Source organism: Nilaparvata lugens, chromosome 1, assembly GCF_014356525.2.
Source record: "Nilaparvata lugens isolate BPH chromosome 1, ASM1435652v1, whole genome shotgun sequence".
Classification (NCBI taxonomy): domain Eukaryota; kingdom Metazoa; phylum Arthropoda; class Insecta; order Hemiptera; family Delphacidae; genus Nilaparvata; species Nilaparvata lugens.
This window is the reverse complement of record NC_052504.1, coordinates 77,305,100-77,321,355: the sequence shown is the minus strand read 5'-3', so window position 1 is coordinate 77,321,355 and position 16,256 is coordinate 77,305,100. Positions and strand designations below refer to the sequence as shown.

Genomic DNA, 16,256 nt, shown 5'->3' with positions numbered 1-16,256 from the left:
TGGATAGATTGATAGTAAAACTTTCCTAAAAACATGAAACAAATTGTTTGTTATTGTTTTCCCGGGTTTGATTTACGCAATACATTGTATGTTGATGAGATATGAACTCTTGCTCCTTTTAAAACTGTAAATAGATTTTATATGTGTGAAAGACTAACCTTATCTTGTACTGTGTCATCACCTATAAATTTGGAAGAAATTTATTTATTTATTAGAACCTTATTATTTTATCTACCAATGTTATTACATCAGTGTCATTTGTATGGTAAATAAATAAATTTACGTCAGAAGGATTTCAAAGTTGCTTATTTATAATAGATACACTATTTTCTTTTCAAATTAGGTTTCCAATTTTTACAAAAATCGCTTTCAATTATCATTTGAGTGGCATTTTTTGATGAAACATGAGTAAGAGCATAACTAGTGCTTTATTTCAATTTTTCCTCAAATTGAAAAGGTTCCTTTCTTGATGGCTTGTTCACTCTTTATTTCTTTGGTCAAATGACTAGTGGCTAATGATTCCTTCATTTCTTTGGTCAAATGACTAGTGAATAATGATTCCTTCATTTCTTTGGTCAAATGAGTAGCGACCAATGATTCCTGTTCGTTTCTCTAGTAAAATTTATATTTATAGCTTTTGCTAAAAATTTATTTATCGTGGTATTGAAAATGTATTAGATAATAATTTGTCTTTCGTCACTATAATCTTTGAAATTTTGATTTTGCATTGAAGTACAAGTTATGGTTTTTGGCTCCTGTTATTAAACTATCCTGTTATCGATGCAGTTATCCTCATATTCAAACTGGCTGGATTTTTTGCCAAGATAATTTTTTCATGCGGACTCCACCATTTCCGACTTAGCTTAAAGTTGATCACATAATATGCTTAAAAAAATTTCTATTTGGATCAAGATAAACTCCAGTGCTTGACTTCTTGATAACATTCTATTTGATTACTTGATTTTTCTCGAATTTGTACATAAGGTTATATTTTAGAAGGTCTGGAAGTAGGGTAAGAGATTGAGAGTAGAAATAAGATACTGAGAGTATCTTACATGAAATCATTGGAGGAGAGAATGTAATTCCATCAACTTGATTTTGTAAAGTATACTTCGTCAAATCATAATATGGCTTCTTAAAAACCACATTATATGAAATAATTTATCCCAATTTTTTACTATTATTTAGTGCGAAGACATGATTTAGTAGGATCATCTTGATACAATATCTTTCAGAATATTATTATTTTGGTCCACTGGATTGATTTACTTGATTTCAAGTAAATTAAAAATAATTATCGTTGGCTAGTAGGCAATTTTTAATTCTTTCAATGAATGTCCTCAGATTGTTTTAATTTTTTATTCTTCTTTGTTATTTTGTATTATGCTGGTTGTGTTCAAATAAATAAATTGATTGATTGAAAAATGCAATGAATTGATTAGTGTAGCCTTAATAAAAATATTGTAACATTCTACTGACTTATTGATAGAAAAATCAATTGACTAAATTTCGAAAGTTAGGTATTTCAAAAACCGGGCGTTCTACTGTACATAATTTTTATTTAAATAAATTACGCAGTAGGCTATACTTGAAATTCGGCTTTATTATTATATTTGTATGAGCACAAGTTTATCAGTTATGTTTTTCCTCTTGGTAATGCTCTTAGTTCATTCTTCTGGTACTTCTAAAGTATCCTACTTTCTTCTGTTTCCAAATGTTTGACAGGGTTCACATGAAACAGACTTATTAGTTCCCAAGCAACTTTTGGAATTGTTGATTGAAAATTCCTGTAGCTCTCTTGCTTTGAGCTCTCTAGAAAAGTGTAATTTTTGAGTCTTTAGATGAGCTATAGTGAAAATATGTAGGGCCTACCTCTCGCCACTGCTCAGGTTCATCTAAGTCTTTAGAAGGAAACTCATAGTTCTTATTATTCTTTTGATTTATTGTACAATAATTATTTGATGTAGTATCGTAACGTTATGCCAAGCCAGACAGTGTGATGTTAATTAATTTCATCCTTATTCATGGCATATAAATGGTTCAGTCTCGAGGTATTGGTTCTTATATAATTAAGGAATGAAAATTTTGTGAAGTGAACAACTACAAGACTTACTCTATTTCGGACTATAACATTATCTAAATTTGGGAGAAGAATAGCTCAAGGTTACCTTATTTTTTCTCTATCATTTTGATGATGTACTCATCAATCAAGAATCAATAAAGAATAAAGGATGAAACTGCAGTAGCTTAACTGTGTAGCTGTAGATGGATATAAAAGTGCTTTATTCATATCAAATAAATTCACAATCAATTGAAAGAAATTCACTGTAGGCCTACGGCTTGATCTGACTCCGTTAGCTGGTGTTACTGTATTGTCTGATTAGTTCGCAATCACAAAGCACTGTGAAAGTACTTGAATCTCGCCTTAAGTAACACTATTTTAGAACTGGTGGTTCTTATAATCTTCCATTTCAACATAACGGTATCGGTATATGGAAGAAGGCGGTTGTTTTTTCCACAGAAGAAGGAACACTCTTTTTCGTTTCTACTTTGTGGTGTTACCCCCATGTGAATCAAGGTGTTTTCAACGACTTTTTATACTCAAGCAAATTTTCTCAAAAAATGAGAGGTATGGGTATAAAGAAGCTCTAAAGCTCGTTTCTTATAGTCCATTTGAAACAACGTCCGACTTGGAGGGATATGCGGAGCAGAGAAAAGTAGGGATACACGGCGGCGATGTTACCGTGCTAAAGCGGACAGCGTTCTACAGTCTCTAGAGAGTGTTCAACAGCTAATGATATGTATACGTAGTTCCCTCTGAAAGCACTACATAGATTGGGTCTGATCGGCAACTTGGCAACTGCGCTTCTTTCTATGACTATTCATCTCTGTAAAACAAAAAAAGCCGTGCGAATAATCACGGAATCACCTTATTTAGAACACTGTAGGCCTTTATTCATAAATAATAAAATTCTGACAGTAATAGATCAGTACATATATTCTGTTTTGTTATACACTAAGGAGAATCTGCATCGTTATCAATTAAGAAATACTGTTCACTCTGTTAATACCAGAAACAATAGACAGATCTATATTCAATACCAAAGATTGTCTAAATCTTTAAACAGTTTTGAAGCAGTTGGGCAAAAGGTGTATAATAAGTTACCGCTACACCTCCAACAAACACCCCTAAAACTGTTCAAATTAAAGGTGCACGATTGGCTGGCAAAAAATCCTTTTTATAAATTAATTGAATTTTACGAGAGCAGAATCAGCATACCTTAATTCTTATTGTTAGCAAGTATGAACTAGCTGCTTAATTTTGTAATATTGTATTTGTTATTTGTAATATTTGGAAATGTAATCTAAATAGCAATGTAATAGTAACAATGTGTCTCTTAATGTGTGACTGTCTATTTCATGTTCTATTTGTGTGACTTTGTCTTGTGCTTTTTTGGCTGGCTGACAATGAAATTGAATTTATTTATTGGCTGATTTTCCTCCATTTCTCTGCTCCGTATATCCCTCCAAGTCGAAGATTGATTTAAATGGACTTTAATCATAAAATTATTAAGCTACATGGCTACTGTGCAATAATTACATTATGCCTAGGATACCCAAGCTGGATTTCCTCATATCTCAGTGCCAGTGAAAGTGACCGGTGAGTGAGAATATCATTCTCACTGGCACATTCTCAAATGGCACACTATTCATACCCGCTCGGCCTTACTGAGTGGGAATGGCCCCATTAGTACTCAAGGAAATTATATTTCCACTGTGCCGGTCACTTTCACTGATACTGATATGTGGGAATCCAGCTCAAGGGCCAAGCCAAATGAGGAGTTTTTATGTACCTAATAAATAAATTATACCGTAGTATAATGTGTATAAGTACTACACGGTACTTCATGTTCCGTGTCTCTTCTGCTACTTCTATCGTGTATCTCGGCACTACGTGTGAGGGCCGAACCACATGAATCGATAGGACAGGATTGATAGCTTTCCGATTGGTTTGGCGTTCAGGAATCAGCTGATAATCAGCCAATCGGAGAGCTTTCTGTCTTATTGACTCGTCTGTAAAACGCCTCATGTGGCTTGGCCCACGACACGTGGTGTCGTGATACATGATTGAAGTACCAGAAGTAATGTGGTACTTTTACACATTATACTACGGTATAAACAAGCAATGATTGAAAGTCATTACCCCAAGTACACTTCAAAAGAACTTCATATTTGACGTAGCAGCCTATAGGAAGCGTGTTAGGGAGCTGGTACAAGATCACCTACAAAGTGAAACGGTCACAGTTGGGCAGTGTAAGTAATCGAGCACGCGTCCGCCTTGTTTGTAAGGGAGACCAAAGTACACCACCCGGCCAGCCAAGAATAAGGAATAGGCTAGTGTGTGTGTGTGTGAGTGCGCGCTTTGTAGGGCTTCGTGCGGTGGCACGGGTTGGAGGCCCCCTCAAACCCCCCCCCCTCCCAACTGACTGGTGGTTGATCAGCGTTTGTAAGGTATCCCTTAAAGTTAATTAATAGATATATTCCAGTGACGAGTGACGTCACCAATCCTGCCTCTCTACAACAACAAGACTTTCCTCTTCTTCATGCCTCCCCATCACCGCGAATGTTGCTTGCTCGAGCACCTACCACCACCGTCCTACTACCCACACTTACCTAATAGGCGTGCTCCGTGCTTATTCCATTTCACCTGAACCTCTAGAATGTCGATACCCCTGCCCCCTCACACTAATAGACTTATCACATTTTCAGTGGACCTTCCACTCAACTCATAATTTCCAAGTACTGCCGACTAAGCTTGTTTGTTGTTAAGGTATTGCGTGCTTTGCAACTCTCAGCTAAAGAAGGGTTTTTACCATGTCATTTCTTGTATGATTCATAAGTTTATTGAAATTTTCATCTTCCTTCAAAAAATAACTATGAGTGTACAAGATTTCGATACAATATGTTTTCATAAAATAACATCATAGTACCCTTTTTTAAGTTTTTAATATTATTAAATAAATTAAAAACACAAAACTGTTATTGACCGAACGTAGTGAGGTGAACGAGTGTTTTTAAGTCGGATTTTCTCTTGTCTGTATGAATTTATGTATGTATGTAACGCATTTGCGGCCAAACGCAATGCTATGAGATTTGGCAGGAATATTCCCTTTTTCAACTGCCCGTCGATGTATACACAAGGTTTTTTTTTAAATAAAAATATGTAGCCCTGAATACATATATTTAAAGAATAATTTTTCCAGTCATAGTTTCATTTTTCGTAACCTTCTAAGACCATTTATACAATGGAAGCTTGTACTGAATTGAATCTGCTGTTGGTTTAATATTAAAATAAGGCACATTATAACAAACGATACTTGATATAGATTTAGTCCAGTTGAAACTGAGAATAACCGTTTAATCTGGCACTGTGCAAACTGCAAACGGCACTTATCTTCAAAAATGTACCCTATTAAAACCATGTAGACCCATGGTAAAGAAATGATGGATATGAAATTACAAAAAATAAGATTATCTCTTTAAAATAGAGGACAGAAGATTGTTAAGATGATGGTTTCTTGATCCATTCCGAACTGCGATGTATTAACGGTATGCTAATACTCGTGTAGTTTAATGTTTCAATGTTTAATTATAATTAACTGCATGTCGTTGTATAGAACGTTAAAATCGTGCAATTGATATTGATCTTACATTTTAACACATAATTATTCTATACAATTTATTTTTAAAATAATTCATTTTATAAATCATGACATGATTTATTATAACATGTAAGTTATATGAAAATAATTTGTAGGTAACAAACAGAAGTCAATAATTGAATAAGTAATATATTTTTATGCTTTAAATTACATCATGTACGGAATAACATTTAATAATGACTTAAGCCTATTAATTCGATTAGAAACAATGTGGCAAAATTTTTGATAGAATAATCCAGCTTTATACGTGGTGGCAATCAATCTTCGTGTATGTATCGTGAACAATCAACGTAAATTTGTTCTGATATAAGTTCAATCTGATAGATTTATCTTCAGTGTATTGAAAAAAAATCTTTAGTGTACCGTATTTAAAAAATCTTCAGTGCATTGTAGATAAAGAAAGCTCCACGTACCGTTGAACATTAAAATGAAAATCAATATCCATTGAATAATAAATCAAGAATGATCATGAATATGGAAATTTATTAAAGCTATTATACAGCAATTATAATTTTCAATCTCTGGTTGTAGTTTATCAATCTGAATGATCAATGGGTTGATAGAGAATCAATCCACAAGTACAGTATCTTATACTATCCTGTCATCTATTCACCATATTTCACCAATATATAATATGCAGTTCATCGTAGTGAAGCCGCTACAAATGAAAATTATATAATGGATACCACATTGATGTCTACTTTGAGTAGGTCTGATGAAGGTTCAAAGTGATCTCCCTCAGTAAAAATTAGTTTGGTGACAAAGCACGGGAAAATTGAAACAGGCTTTGTAAGCCTGTTAGCGGATTAGAGAGGGATTTGTGGACGTTTGCTCTGATTTGAGTGCAGGCTGATAGATGAATCTTCCAACTAATTACAATGCTTATCGCCTGTTGGCTAATGCTAGGCACGCGGCGCGATTATCATCACTTTGCGATGAGTAGGCTGCCGAAAAGTGTGTGTGTGTTTGAGTAGAGGTGGGGACATACGCACGCGCAAGTCTGCGACCCGCGGCCGGTGATCGGTCCACGCAACGACAACCGACAGACAACCCTCCGCTCATAGAAACCGGAGCTTATCTTTTGATCTGCTGCGACATCTTCGCTCGCCTTGATCTCCGGTAATTCGAGATTGTCGGCTGGCCGCGGCCACAACAAAATCATTGCATGCCGCCGGCCATCACCCATCACCCATCTGCAACTTGTCACTTAATCAAAATGAAATCTGGTTCATCTGTGGGTTATTGATACAGTGTATGCTATGATATCTTGAGCTAAGGTTGGAGGAAGGCTTGCTTACTCCTGCTCCTCTTACGATGTGTATTTTGTTAATAAATTGGTTGTTTGGAATGCAACGAGGCCTTGATTAGACATTAGATTACTAGTTTATGATAATCGATAATATTTAAATGATGATAAAAAAATGGTGAAAAATATTTATTGATAAAAAATGTAGAATAATAGCTTAGAATAGCTTGAAAGCTAATAATAATTTAAAGAGTGGAGCGTCGCTTATTAATAACAAAAAGGATAAGAATATTCGTAATAATACAGTTGGTATATAGGAACTGTATTAATAATCAGTATCCAAGAATGAGTCGTGATTTTTTGCACGGCCTGGTTGCTGCAACAAAAAATACAAACTGAAGTATTCAACATTGTCTAGTTTAGCCTACATGTAATTCCAAGAATGAAGAATGGACACTAATATGCTCAAACTTCAACATTACAACTAGATTCAACGCAATATGATTTTATTATCTCAAAATTTATTGGATATTAATATTATATTGCGTTGAATCTACTTGTAAGGTTGAAGTTTGAACATAACATTAGTGTCCATACTTCATTCTTGGAGAAGGATCCAATAATGAACGTCTTAATAGTCAGCACTGATGGATGCCGAATCCTAAAAAGGTTTAAAATGTTGTGTACATATCGCTTGCATGCGATTTTTTTAGTTTAATTTGAACAGCCCTTGCAACGCTGTTGAGATGCAACTTAAAATTAGCTCATTATCAGCTGTTGAGATACATCATAATATAAAGGTGCGAACAGACTTGAGCGCCACGAACACGCGCATTTCACTTTTCACCAACTGATGCAAAGATTATTAAATCTGTATCTTACAGTTTCTGTACAAATACAGATATAATCAGCTGATGAAAAGCGAAATACACGTGCTCATGGCGCAAAGGTCTGTAAGCAGCTTTAGAGAAGCTCTACTACATGTACATTGCAAATCCCGAAGGCGTGAAGCATCCACATACGGAATCAACTCCTGATGGAATTTGATGTAACATTTTTAGAATTTTTCTTCTACGTTGGAAATATTTTTTTCATAAATAAGAGGGAATGGAAAAATAAACAATTTTTGGCCTTAAGATTCAATATAAGCCAGTTATAACTCTGCTATGAGCTATCAGCTATTCAATTATTATACTTTAGTGTGCCCTACAACTGACTTTGAGGTTGCGTTTTCCCAGCAGTACCTATTCGCTGTGAATTTTTGGTCATTTGCAACTTTAATATAAATAGATTTCAGCGATTGAAAGATTATTTTTAACATGAGGTGAGAGGCATAGCTGTGATGTTTACAGGAGGTCGAGGAATGACCGTTAAGAACTGTGAGGAGGAGGTGGTGGAGGAGGAGAAGGAGTAAGAGGCAGCTGGCAGAGGAGACATCAACTCGTGTTAGTGTATGTGTGAGTGACGACCGTTGGCCTCACCTCTTTGCTTGACGGCGAGCGGTGGGCCGGGGGTGGTGGGTGGCTCCGATTACTGCGGCTGGCTGGCTGCTCTCCGGCTCCCAACATGCCAATGAAGATGGACGGAAAAAGAGTGAAAGATAAACATTGAAATAGACGAGTGAGGAGAAGAAAACTGAAGAACAAAAAAAAGCTTGAAGAGGAAGAGAAGGAGGAAACTAGATGTGGAAGCTTGGTGTAAAATAAGGAGAATAGGTGAAAATGGAGAAAGTGAAATTGAAGAAGAAGAAAAAGAAGGAGAAGAAGAAGAAGAAGAAGAAGAAAGCAGGAGAAAGAAAAACAGAAGGATGAAGTATGAAGAAGATAAAGATGAAGGTGGAGCTTGAAGAAGAATAATGTGGAGATGAATAGCATGAAGAGAAAAAAGAATAATAGGTAGGAGAAGAAGAAAAATACTTCCTCATTCCCTATTAATTCACTTCCTAAATTTTATTATTTCTATTTCCAATAATCTTTACAGAGTAAGGGAGCAGTTTGACTCGGTGGTCGCGATGATAAGCTATCGCTTTTATAAGTTAAGTATAATGCGTCTGGTAGTTCCGTTGGAAGGGTGACCACTTGAGCCAACTCCTCTGAAAATGATTCACTCATCTCTTATTATCATCAGCCTCATTACCCACGCACAAGCCTAAAACTCATGTGGGCAGCACCATCAGCAAAAGAAAAAGTGTCCGAAAAGTCACGCACTATAGGGATTTTACACTTTAATCAAATATTTTACTGTTGATATATAAGGTATTTCTCAAAACTTGTCCAATGCAGTCTACTGTTTCCTTCAAGTCTAAACAAAGAAAAAATGCAAAGCTTTCACAATGTAGATTAGAGGCAAGTAACATTTGAGGAGGCGCAACTCACACCTGGTCTAGTGACCAGAATCGTTCTTCAACGCTGGACATCCTCCTCCTCCCCTTTCTGTTTTCTCCCTTTTCCTCGTATTTCAATTGAACATTAATTTTGTGCCCAATAAATTGAACAAATTTTTATAAAATCTACCGTTGATGAAATAATTTTATAAAATAAAAAATGTATGATGCTTTGCTTTTGAGAAAACCATTTATTAGTTGAATGAATAATATCAGTAAAGAACATTCACGAAATGTACACCTGTTGAATCTTTCATCCTATTACTTTCATCATAAGTTACTTTCCTTTCATAAATAATATCAATATCAATATTATTGACTTTTGATAAACCGAACACAATTCTTTAAAATGATTGGGGAAGTACTAACGGGCACAGCCCTAAACTGTTTCTTTCCCGAATTCTGATTTATCTACATATATAAAAGCGAAATGGCACTCACTCACTCACTCGCAGAACTTAAAATCTACCAGACCAAAAACGTTCGAATTTGGTAGGTAGGTTCAGTTGGCCCTTTAGAGGGGCACTAAGAAATCTTTTGGCAATATTTTAACTCTAAGGGTGGTTTTTAAGGGTTTAAAGTTCGTCTTTTAGCATGTATATTCTTCTTATTCACTTAATTATAATTGAAAAAAGGCCATACCATATGTTAATATAGAACTATAATCTAGAGAGAGTACCTCTTCAAAATAGTTTTTAACTGGTAACTAAATTAATAATGTTGTCAGGTTGGCATTAAGTTGAGTTGACTTTGTTAGGTTGGCACCAAGTTGAAGATTGAAATGCATTTAAAAATTGATTGGGCACTGCTACTTCAATCAGAGCTATTCCTGGGAATATTATATTACTAGCCGTCAGGCTCGCTTCGCTCGCCATATCCGTTTAGCCAGACGTTTAGTCTGGACCCCCGACTGGATCTTCCTAACATATGATAAAAATGCTCAAATGAAAAATGCAGGCGAGCGAAGCGAGAAGCATGATCTGCTGATCTCATTCTTGGACGATCCAGTCGGGGGTCCAGGGGGCGGAGTCCCCTGGCTAGAAGGATATGGCGAGCGAGGCGAGCCTGACGGCTAGTACACTATAAATAATAGTCCAGAAAGTAGGTTATTTTCCACACACTTGAATTCAGGTTCAATTTCCTGTTTAAACATTTGAAAACAGAAAATTTATAATTTAGATTATATACAAACAAAATTTAATTGCAAAATAACACTCACTAATCACTTGAAATTGTCAAATAATGATCAACTTTGAAAATTATGATTGACCGAGCGAAGTGAGGTCTAAGATTCAAGTCGACGGTTTGGCATTTCTCTTAATGTTTAAATGTTTGAATGTTTATATGTTGCGCATTTACGGCGAAACGCGGTAATAGATTTTCATGAAATTTGACTGGTATGTTCCTTTTTTAATTGCGCGTCGACGTATATACAAGGTTTTTGGAAACTTTGCATTTCAAGAATAATTAATATAAAAGGAAAAAGGAGCCTCCTTCATACGCCAATATCAGAGTAAAAATCAGACTATAGAATTATTCATTATAAATCAGCTGACAAGTGATTACACAGATGTGTAAAGAAGCCATTCTATTGCTGTATTTCAATAAGGTCTGTAGTTTCTATCAGGTACTTGTGGATGAGAATACTGCGTGAGGTCTACTTTCACAGAACTACTAGTAGCATAAACCTACTATGTTCCCAATTTCGTGAAAATCGTTAGAGCCGTTTTCGAGATCCGTAAAACATAAATAACCAGATATAAAAATAACCAGGTATAAAAATAACCAGATGTATAAATACAGAAATTGATCGCTTAATATAATAGGATTATACATAAGTTGAATCGGTTAAACCGGGTGCGGCAGCAAAACTTCCTATTTTAAAATGAACTCCATTCAGTCAGCTGATGTAGTAGAGCAAATTTGGTCTCGTTAGAGTCTGTGATCACAACCCCGCGCGCATTTCGAAATAACTCTTTAATCTAGCCCCTTTGGCTACTGTCCCGGACTGGAAATCAATTGTTACGTAGGTCACTACGTGTAGACATACTGCAAGTGCGACAAGACGTAGAACTGCGAAGTCTCTTGGCCCATTAGGTCACCTGATAACATTGAGGCAGTGAGAGTTTCAATGTTGCGATCATCACAGCGTTCTGCGCGCAAACATGCGTCGGCTTTTGGACTTTCAATCGTTCTGTGAAACGAATTCATCATGATAATCTTAATTTTCATCCACACAAGATGGTGATTGTGCAGGAGCTCTCTGAACGTGACTTCAATTGAGGGAACAATTTCTAGGACGCCTCATCTCAATTAGGAGCGATTTGGAGTAGCCAGCCCGATCTCCCGATTTGATAACGCTTTTGATTTTTTTTCTATGGGGGTTTTGTGAAATTCCTTGTTTATGTGAACCTTCCAAGGACCCTACAAGATTTAAAGACCAATATCAGGGAGAAATTGCCAACATAACGCCTGTAATGCTTGCAGGAGTCATGAAACGCCAGAAATCGGTTTACTTAGTGTATGAAGTATGGGGGACGTCACCTACCTGACTTGATATTCAAAACTAATTGGAACAAAAATTTATATATATGTGTCTACATTACAAAAATAAATACAAACTTTTTGATCCATACAAAGAGTTTTATTCACTTTTAAAAAAAGAAAGTTTCGCTGCCGCACTCTGTATATTACATCAATATTCTCAAAATAATATGAACAAAATATCTTTCTTAAAATTGCATTCTCTATTTAGTTCCATCTGTAACTGGTTGGCCGCTATGGCTTCGTATAAAATTAGCGCTGCTATTCAGAGATTGTCATTTTGGTGTAAGGGTAAGCATTCCTGACTAGCAATTGGGAGGTACCGGGTTCGATTCCCGGGCTGGCAACTAATTTTTGGATAGTAGTTCTCATCGAATTTCCATCTAGCTGTTAACCCTGTTGTCAATGTCTGCAGTAGCAGAAGTCTTCGGGGTGATTTACAGCATTTATTCAGGATTTTCGTTAAATAATAATTATAATAATTATGAACAAAATATGATTTAACATCCAACTTGTACGAGGAAAAGGAGAACGACGATGAGGATGAGGAGGGGGAAGAAGTGTAGGAGAAAATAGAGAGAAGTTATTGAGAGATAGGAAGAGAAGAAAAGCCCAGAGCTATAGAAGTAATATAAGGATGATGGGAAGGAGAAGGAAGAGGAGAATAGAATGAAGGAGGCAAATGAAATGAAATTATGATGGAGTCGGTGGAGGAGAATGCGGAAAATCGGGAGCTGAGCTAGTAGAAGAATGAGTGGAGAAGCAGAGGTAGGAAAGAAAAGGAGCTGGGAAAAGAATATAAAGAGGAAGGAGAAGGAGAAGGAGAAGGAGAAGGAGAAGAAGAAGAAGAAGAAGAGAAGAAGAAGAAGAAGAAGAAAAGAAGAAGAAGAAGAATAAGAAGAAGAATGATGGAGAAGAAATGAGAGTGAAGGATGACCAAAAGCAGCTGAGTGCCGAGACAGGCAGGCAGGCACTGTTTTTACAAGTTGCGGATACCCTCCAAGTAGCCAGCCTCATGTATCAACAACTATCATAACAGTTCAGTTGCTTGGTACCGTTCTAACTGGAAGGGTTATAGCATAGCACAGCCTTGACATGACTGTTTTCTGTGTAGGCTACTATACTGGAGAAATTGATACTCATACACCGGTATTTGTTTAAGCTAGACTAGAGATTGGGGAGAAATATCATAACATTGGGCAGCGATCACCTGAAATATGTTTAGAACCATTGAACTTTCAATATCGGAGTAATTCTCTGAACAAGTAGCCTAATTAGTATTATATATATTGTATGATTGAGGTTTCCAATTGCCATTTTTTATGTGCTCAAAGATAAAACATTCTTATTCTAATTAAAAATCACTATATCATTGCAAAGTAATAGCTTATTCTATTTTGAGAAGATGAATGATAACAATCAGCTCTTACAATACTATTGATTACCAGATAATCAGAGAATCCATTTTAGAGATTTTACAAAAACATCTTCCTAGTATTAGCCATTATTGGCTATCCCGATACATCCCGGCCAGTCCCGACACATATTCATAAATAGTGGGGGCCACATTTTCTTAGATCAGCAAACAATCAACCAATTCTATTGATACTTTGTAAATAATTGTACCTTATATGCTTCTTGTAATGACTGCTATATAAGAAACTGGAAGCTGAGAGAAAGAGAGGGAGGACAAGGGTTCAATGGATGCAGGATGTGGAGAGGGGCCTGAGAGCGATAGGAGTGAGAGGTTGGAGGCGAAAGGCAGTAGACAGGGATGCTTGGAGGCAGATTGTGGAGGAGGCCAAAGCCCACATCGGGATGTAGCGCCAGGATAATGAAAATTAAAAAAAAAAGGTTTTTGTAATCTTGGCTATATTTTGAATAAACTCCTCTGGTCGTGTTGTACTCTCGACCAGAGAAATTATTATTATTATTAGTCAAAAATAATTATCAACTTGACTAAGGAAGATGACAACACTAGTGTTAGTTCAAATTCATTTTGTTTGTCCTTGTAAATAAAAATTACATATTCAAAGGCATTACTTTAGCATCAATCAGTTTTGAGGAAGAATAGAAGACCAACAATAATAAAACAAAAGCTCTAACTTTCGATACCTGTTTATCAATACTGTTCTTATGAATCAATCTTATTAACAAATCATTTATCCATTAGGAACCTTCAAATTGAATCCCTTTCCTTAACAAGAAAAAGAGGTAGACCAAAAACTACCTGGATGACGAATGTCCAGAAGGACATGAAAATTTGGATCTTTCTACAAACGATGCCTATAATCGGAAGGAATGGCGCCTCAGGATTGGTAAAGCCGACCCCGCATAACGGGAAGTGGCGAGGATAAAGAAGAAGAAGAAGAAGAAGAAGAAGAAGAAGAAGACATTGAATCCCTTCACTCCATTAACATTAATTTTGTTGATGAATATTTTGTGACTTTATCAATTTAATCGGTCCTATTAAATCCAGCAATCTCGCAGAATTTATGCTTCACTATTAGTGAAGAAGATTGAATGAGGAATAAGCCCTTCAAAATTTAGCTGCTACTGTGAATCAATATTATTAAATCCTATTTGAAAACTTATCAATCTCTCAATCTATAAAGCAAAATCCTATTATATTAAGCGAACAATTTCTGTATTTATATATCTGGTTATTTATGTTTAACGGATCTCGAAGACGGCTCTAACGATTTTCACGAAATTTGAAACATAGTAGGTTTATGATATAAAGATTCGATTGCACTAGGTCTCATCCTTGAGAAAACTCGATGAACGACATTAAAAGGATAATTCATCCTTGGCTGAAACAGCTGTGCATAGTAAAAAAGTGAGTATGTGAAAAATCAAAATATCGGATCCCCGAAATTCATAAGATGACGTATAGCCAGCTGTGAAATATGAACACGATCATTTTAGAGAATTGTGTTCTGTTTATCAATAAATAAAAATAACGAGCGAAGCTCGGTGCCCCGATATTAACTATGAAACGTGCATCTAATTTCGAACTTTCCTTCCAAACAAGAACAAAAATTAAATGTTACAGGATCTACTTTTTAGCCGAATTGTTGAAATATTATTTGAACTTGATCATAGTAGCAAGTAGATACTATGTTCTATAATATCAGTAGATATTATGTTTTATTCGTATCAAATAATTATTAATAATTAATACTTAATAATAAATACTTTATTAATGAAATACTAATAACAAATAATAACTAATCATTTGATTCGAAGTGGAATAACATCGACAATAATTTATTATGAATGTGAAGCAAAAAGCTGCAACAAAATAGAATGGAAACGATTATATGAGTAACTAACACAACTAACGCTTATTGTTCTACTCATTCATCCACTGTCATCGGATGTAGGTTTTAATTTCATCATAACTTTATTCCTGGTTACCCCTTCCGGCTGTTCTGTCACCCCAAACGGGGGAATCAATTGACGGACGTCCGGGAGTTTCGATCGCAAGAGTCCAATGAGGCCTATAAGCCGAGGAAGCTCGGTTTCCTTCCCGTGAGCTTGGGTTACCGACTCACACATGGCAGGGCAAGGCAGAGGACACCCAAAGCAGGATTAGGTCAACCCACTTACGTAACCATCCCCCTTTCGCACCTGGATCCGTTTCTTGCGTGCTCAGAACATCCCTTGCTGAAGTCAGGTATTGCTGAATGCGAGTTGGTGACAGCAGGATTTGGCCTTCCATGACAAGTAATGTCGTTGGGGACAACTGGGGGCTTAAATTCAATGAGTTTTATTCAACTTATTGACTTTTGAAATTCGATTCATTATCATATTCATTATCGGAGCTATCACACATGAACTACTTCAATATTTATCAATTACAAGTAATAAGGAAGAGTGGAAGCTAAGTACAGAGAGAATATCCATAATAATATGCCAGCATGAAAATAATCATTTCTCAAAGTCAATAATAACATTATTTATAAGTTTAATTGCACGCTCTGTAAAACGCATTTCTTCCAACAATTTTATAGCATTAGAGCAATTTTTGTAGCAAGTCCAGTGTCATTCACGTTTGGCTTCGTGATCGAGCTGATAAGCAATCTACAGTAGATGAGTTGAGCCTGCTACATGCGCCTGCTGCTTCAATAATAGTGTAAGGGTGGCCAATTCTAGAGCCGAACTCCCCTAATTATCATTTATGAGTTTGAAAATCACTTTTCTTTGTTTGAAACCCTCCTAAAGCTGTAGGTCCACTCATCTCTCATTAGCATCAGTACCATTTTACATCAGGAGCTAGTGTGGGCATCATCCCCACAAAAAAAATGATGTTTAGAATTTTAACATGGAGAAGAAGTATAATTTGTGGATTTAAGTG

At 36.0% G+C, this 16,256-nt stretch overlaps 1 protein-coding gene across 1 annotated transcript; it reads left to right on the top strand.

Moving 5' to 3' along the window:
* Window positions 1-7,907: 7,907 nt before the first annotated feature.
* On the top strand, window positions 7,908-12,754 carry LOC120354168 (nucleolar protein 58-like; the record flags this gene model as incomplete). The annotated part of the gene is made up of 4 exons (XM_039440651.1): window positions 7,908-7,922; window positions 8,586-8,621; window positions 8,685-8,763; window positions 12,663-12,754. Coding segments are annotated over exons 1-4 (222 nt in total), but the record flags the coding sequence as incomplete, so codon positions are not given.
* Between the last annotated feature and the right edge of the window lie 3,502 nt (window positions 12,755-16,256).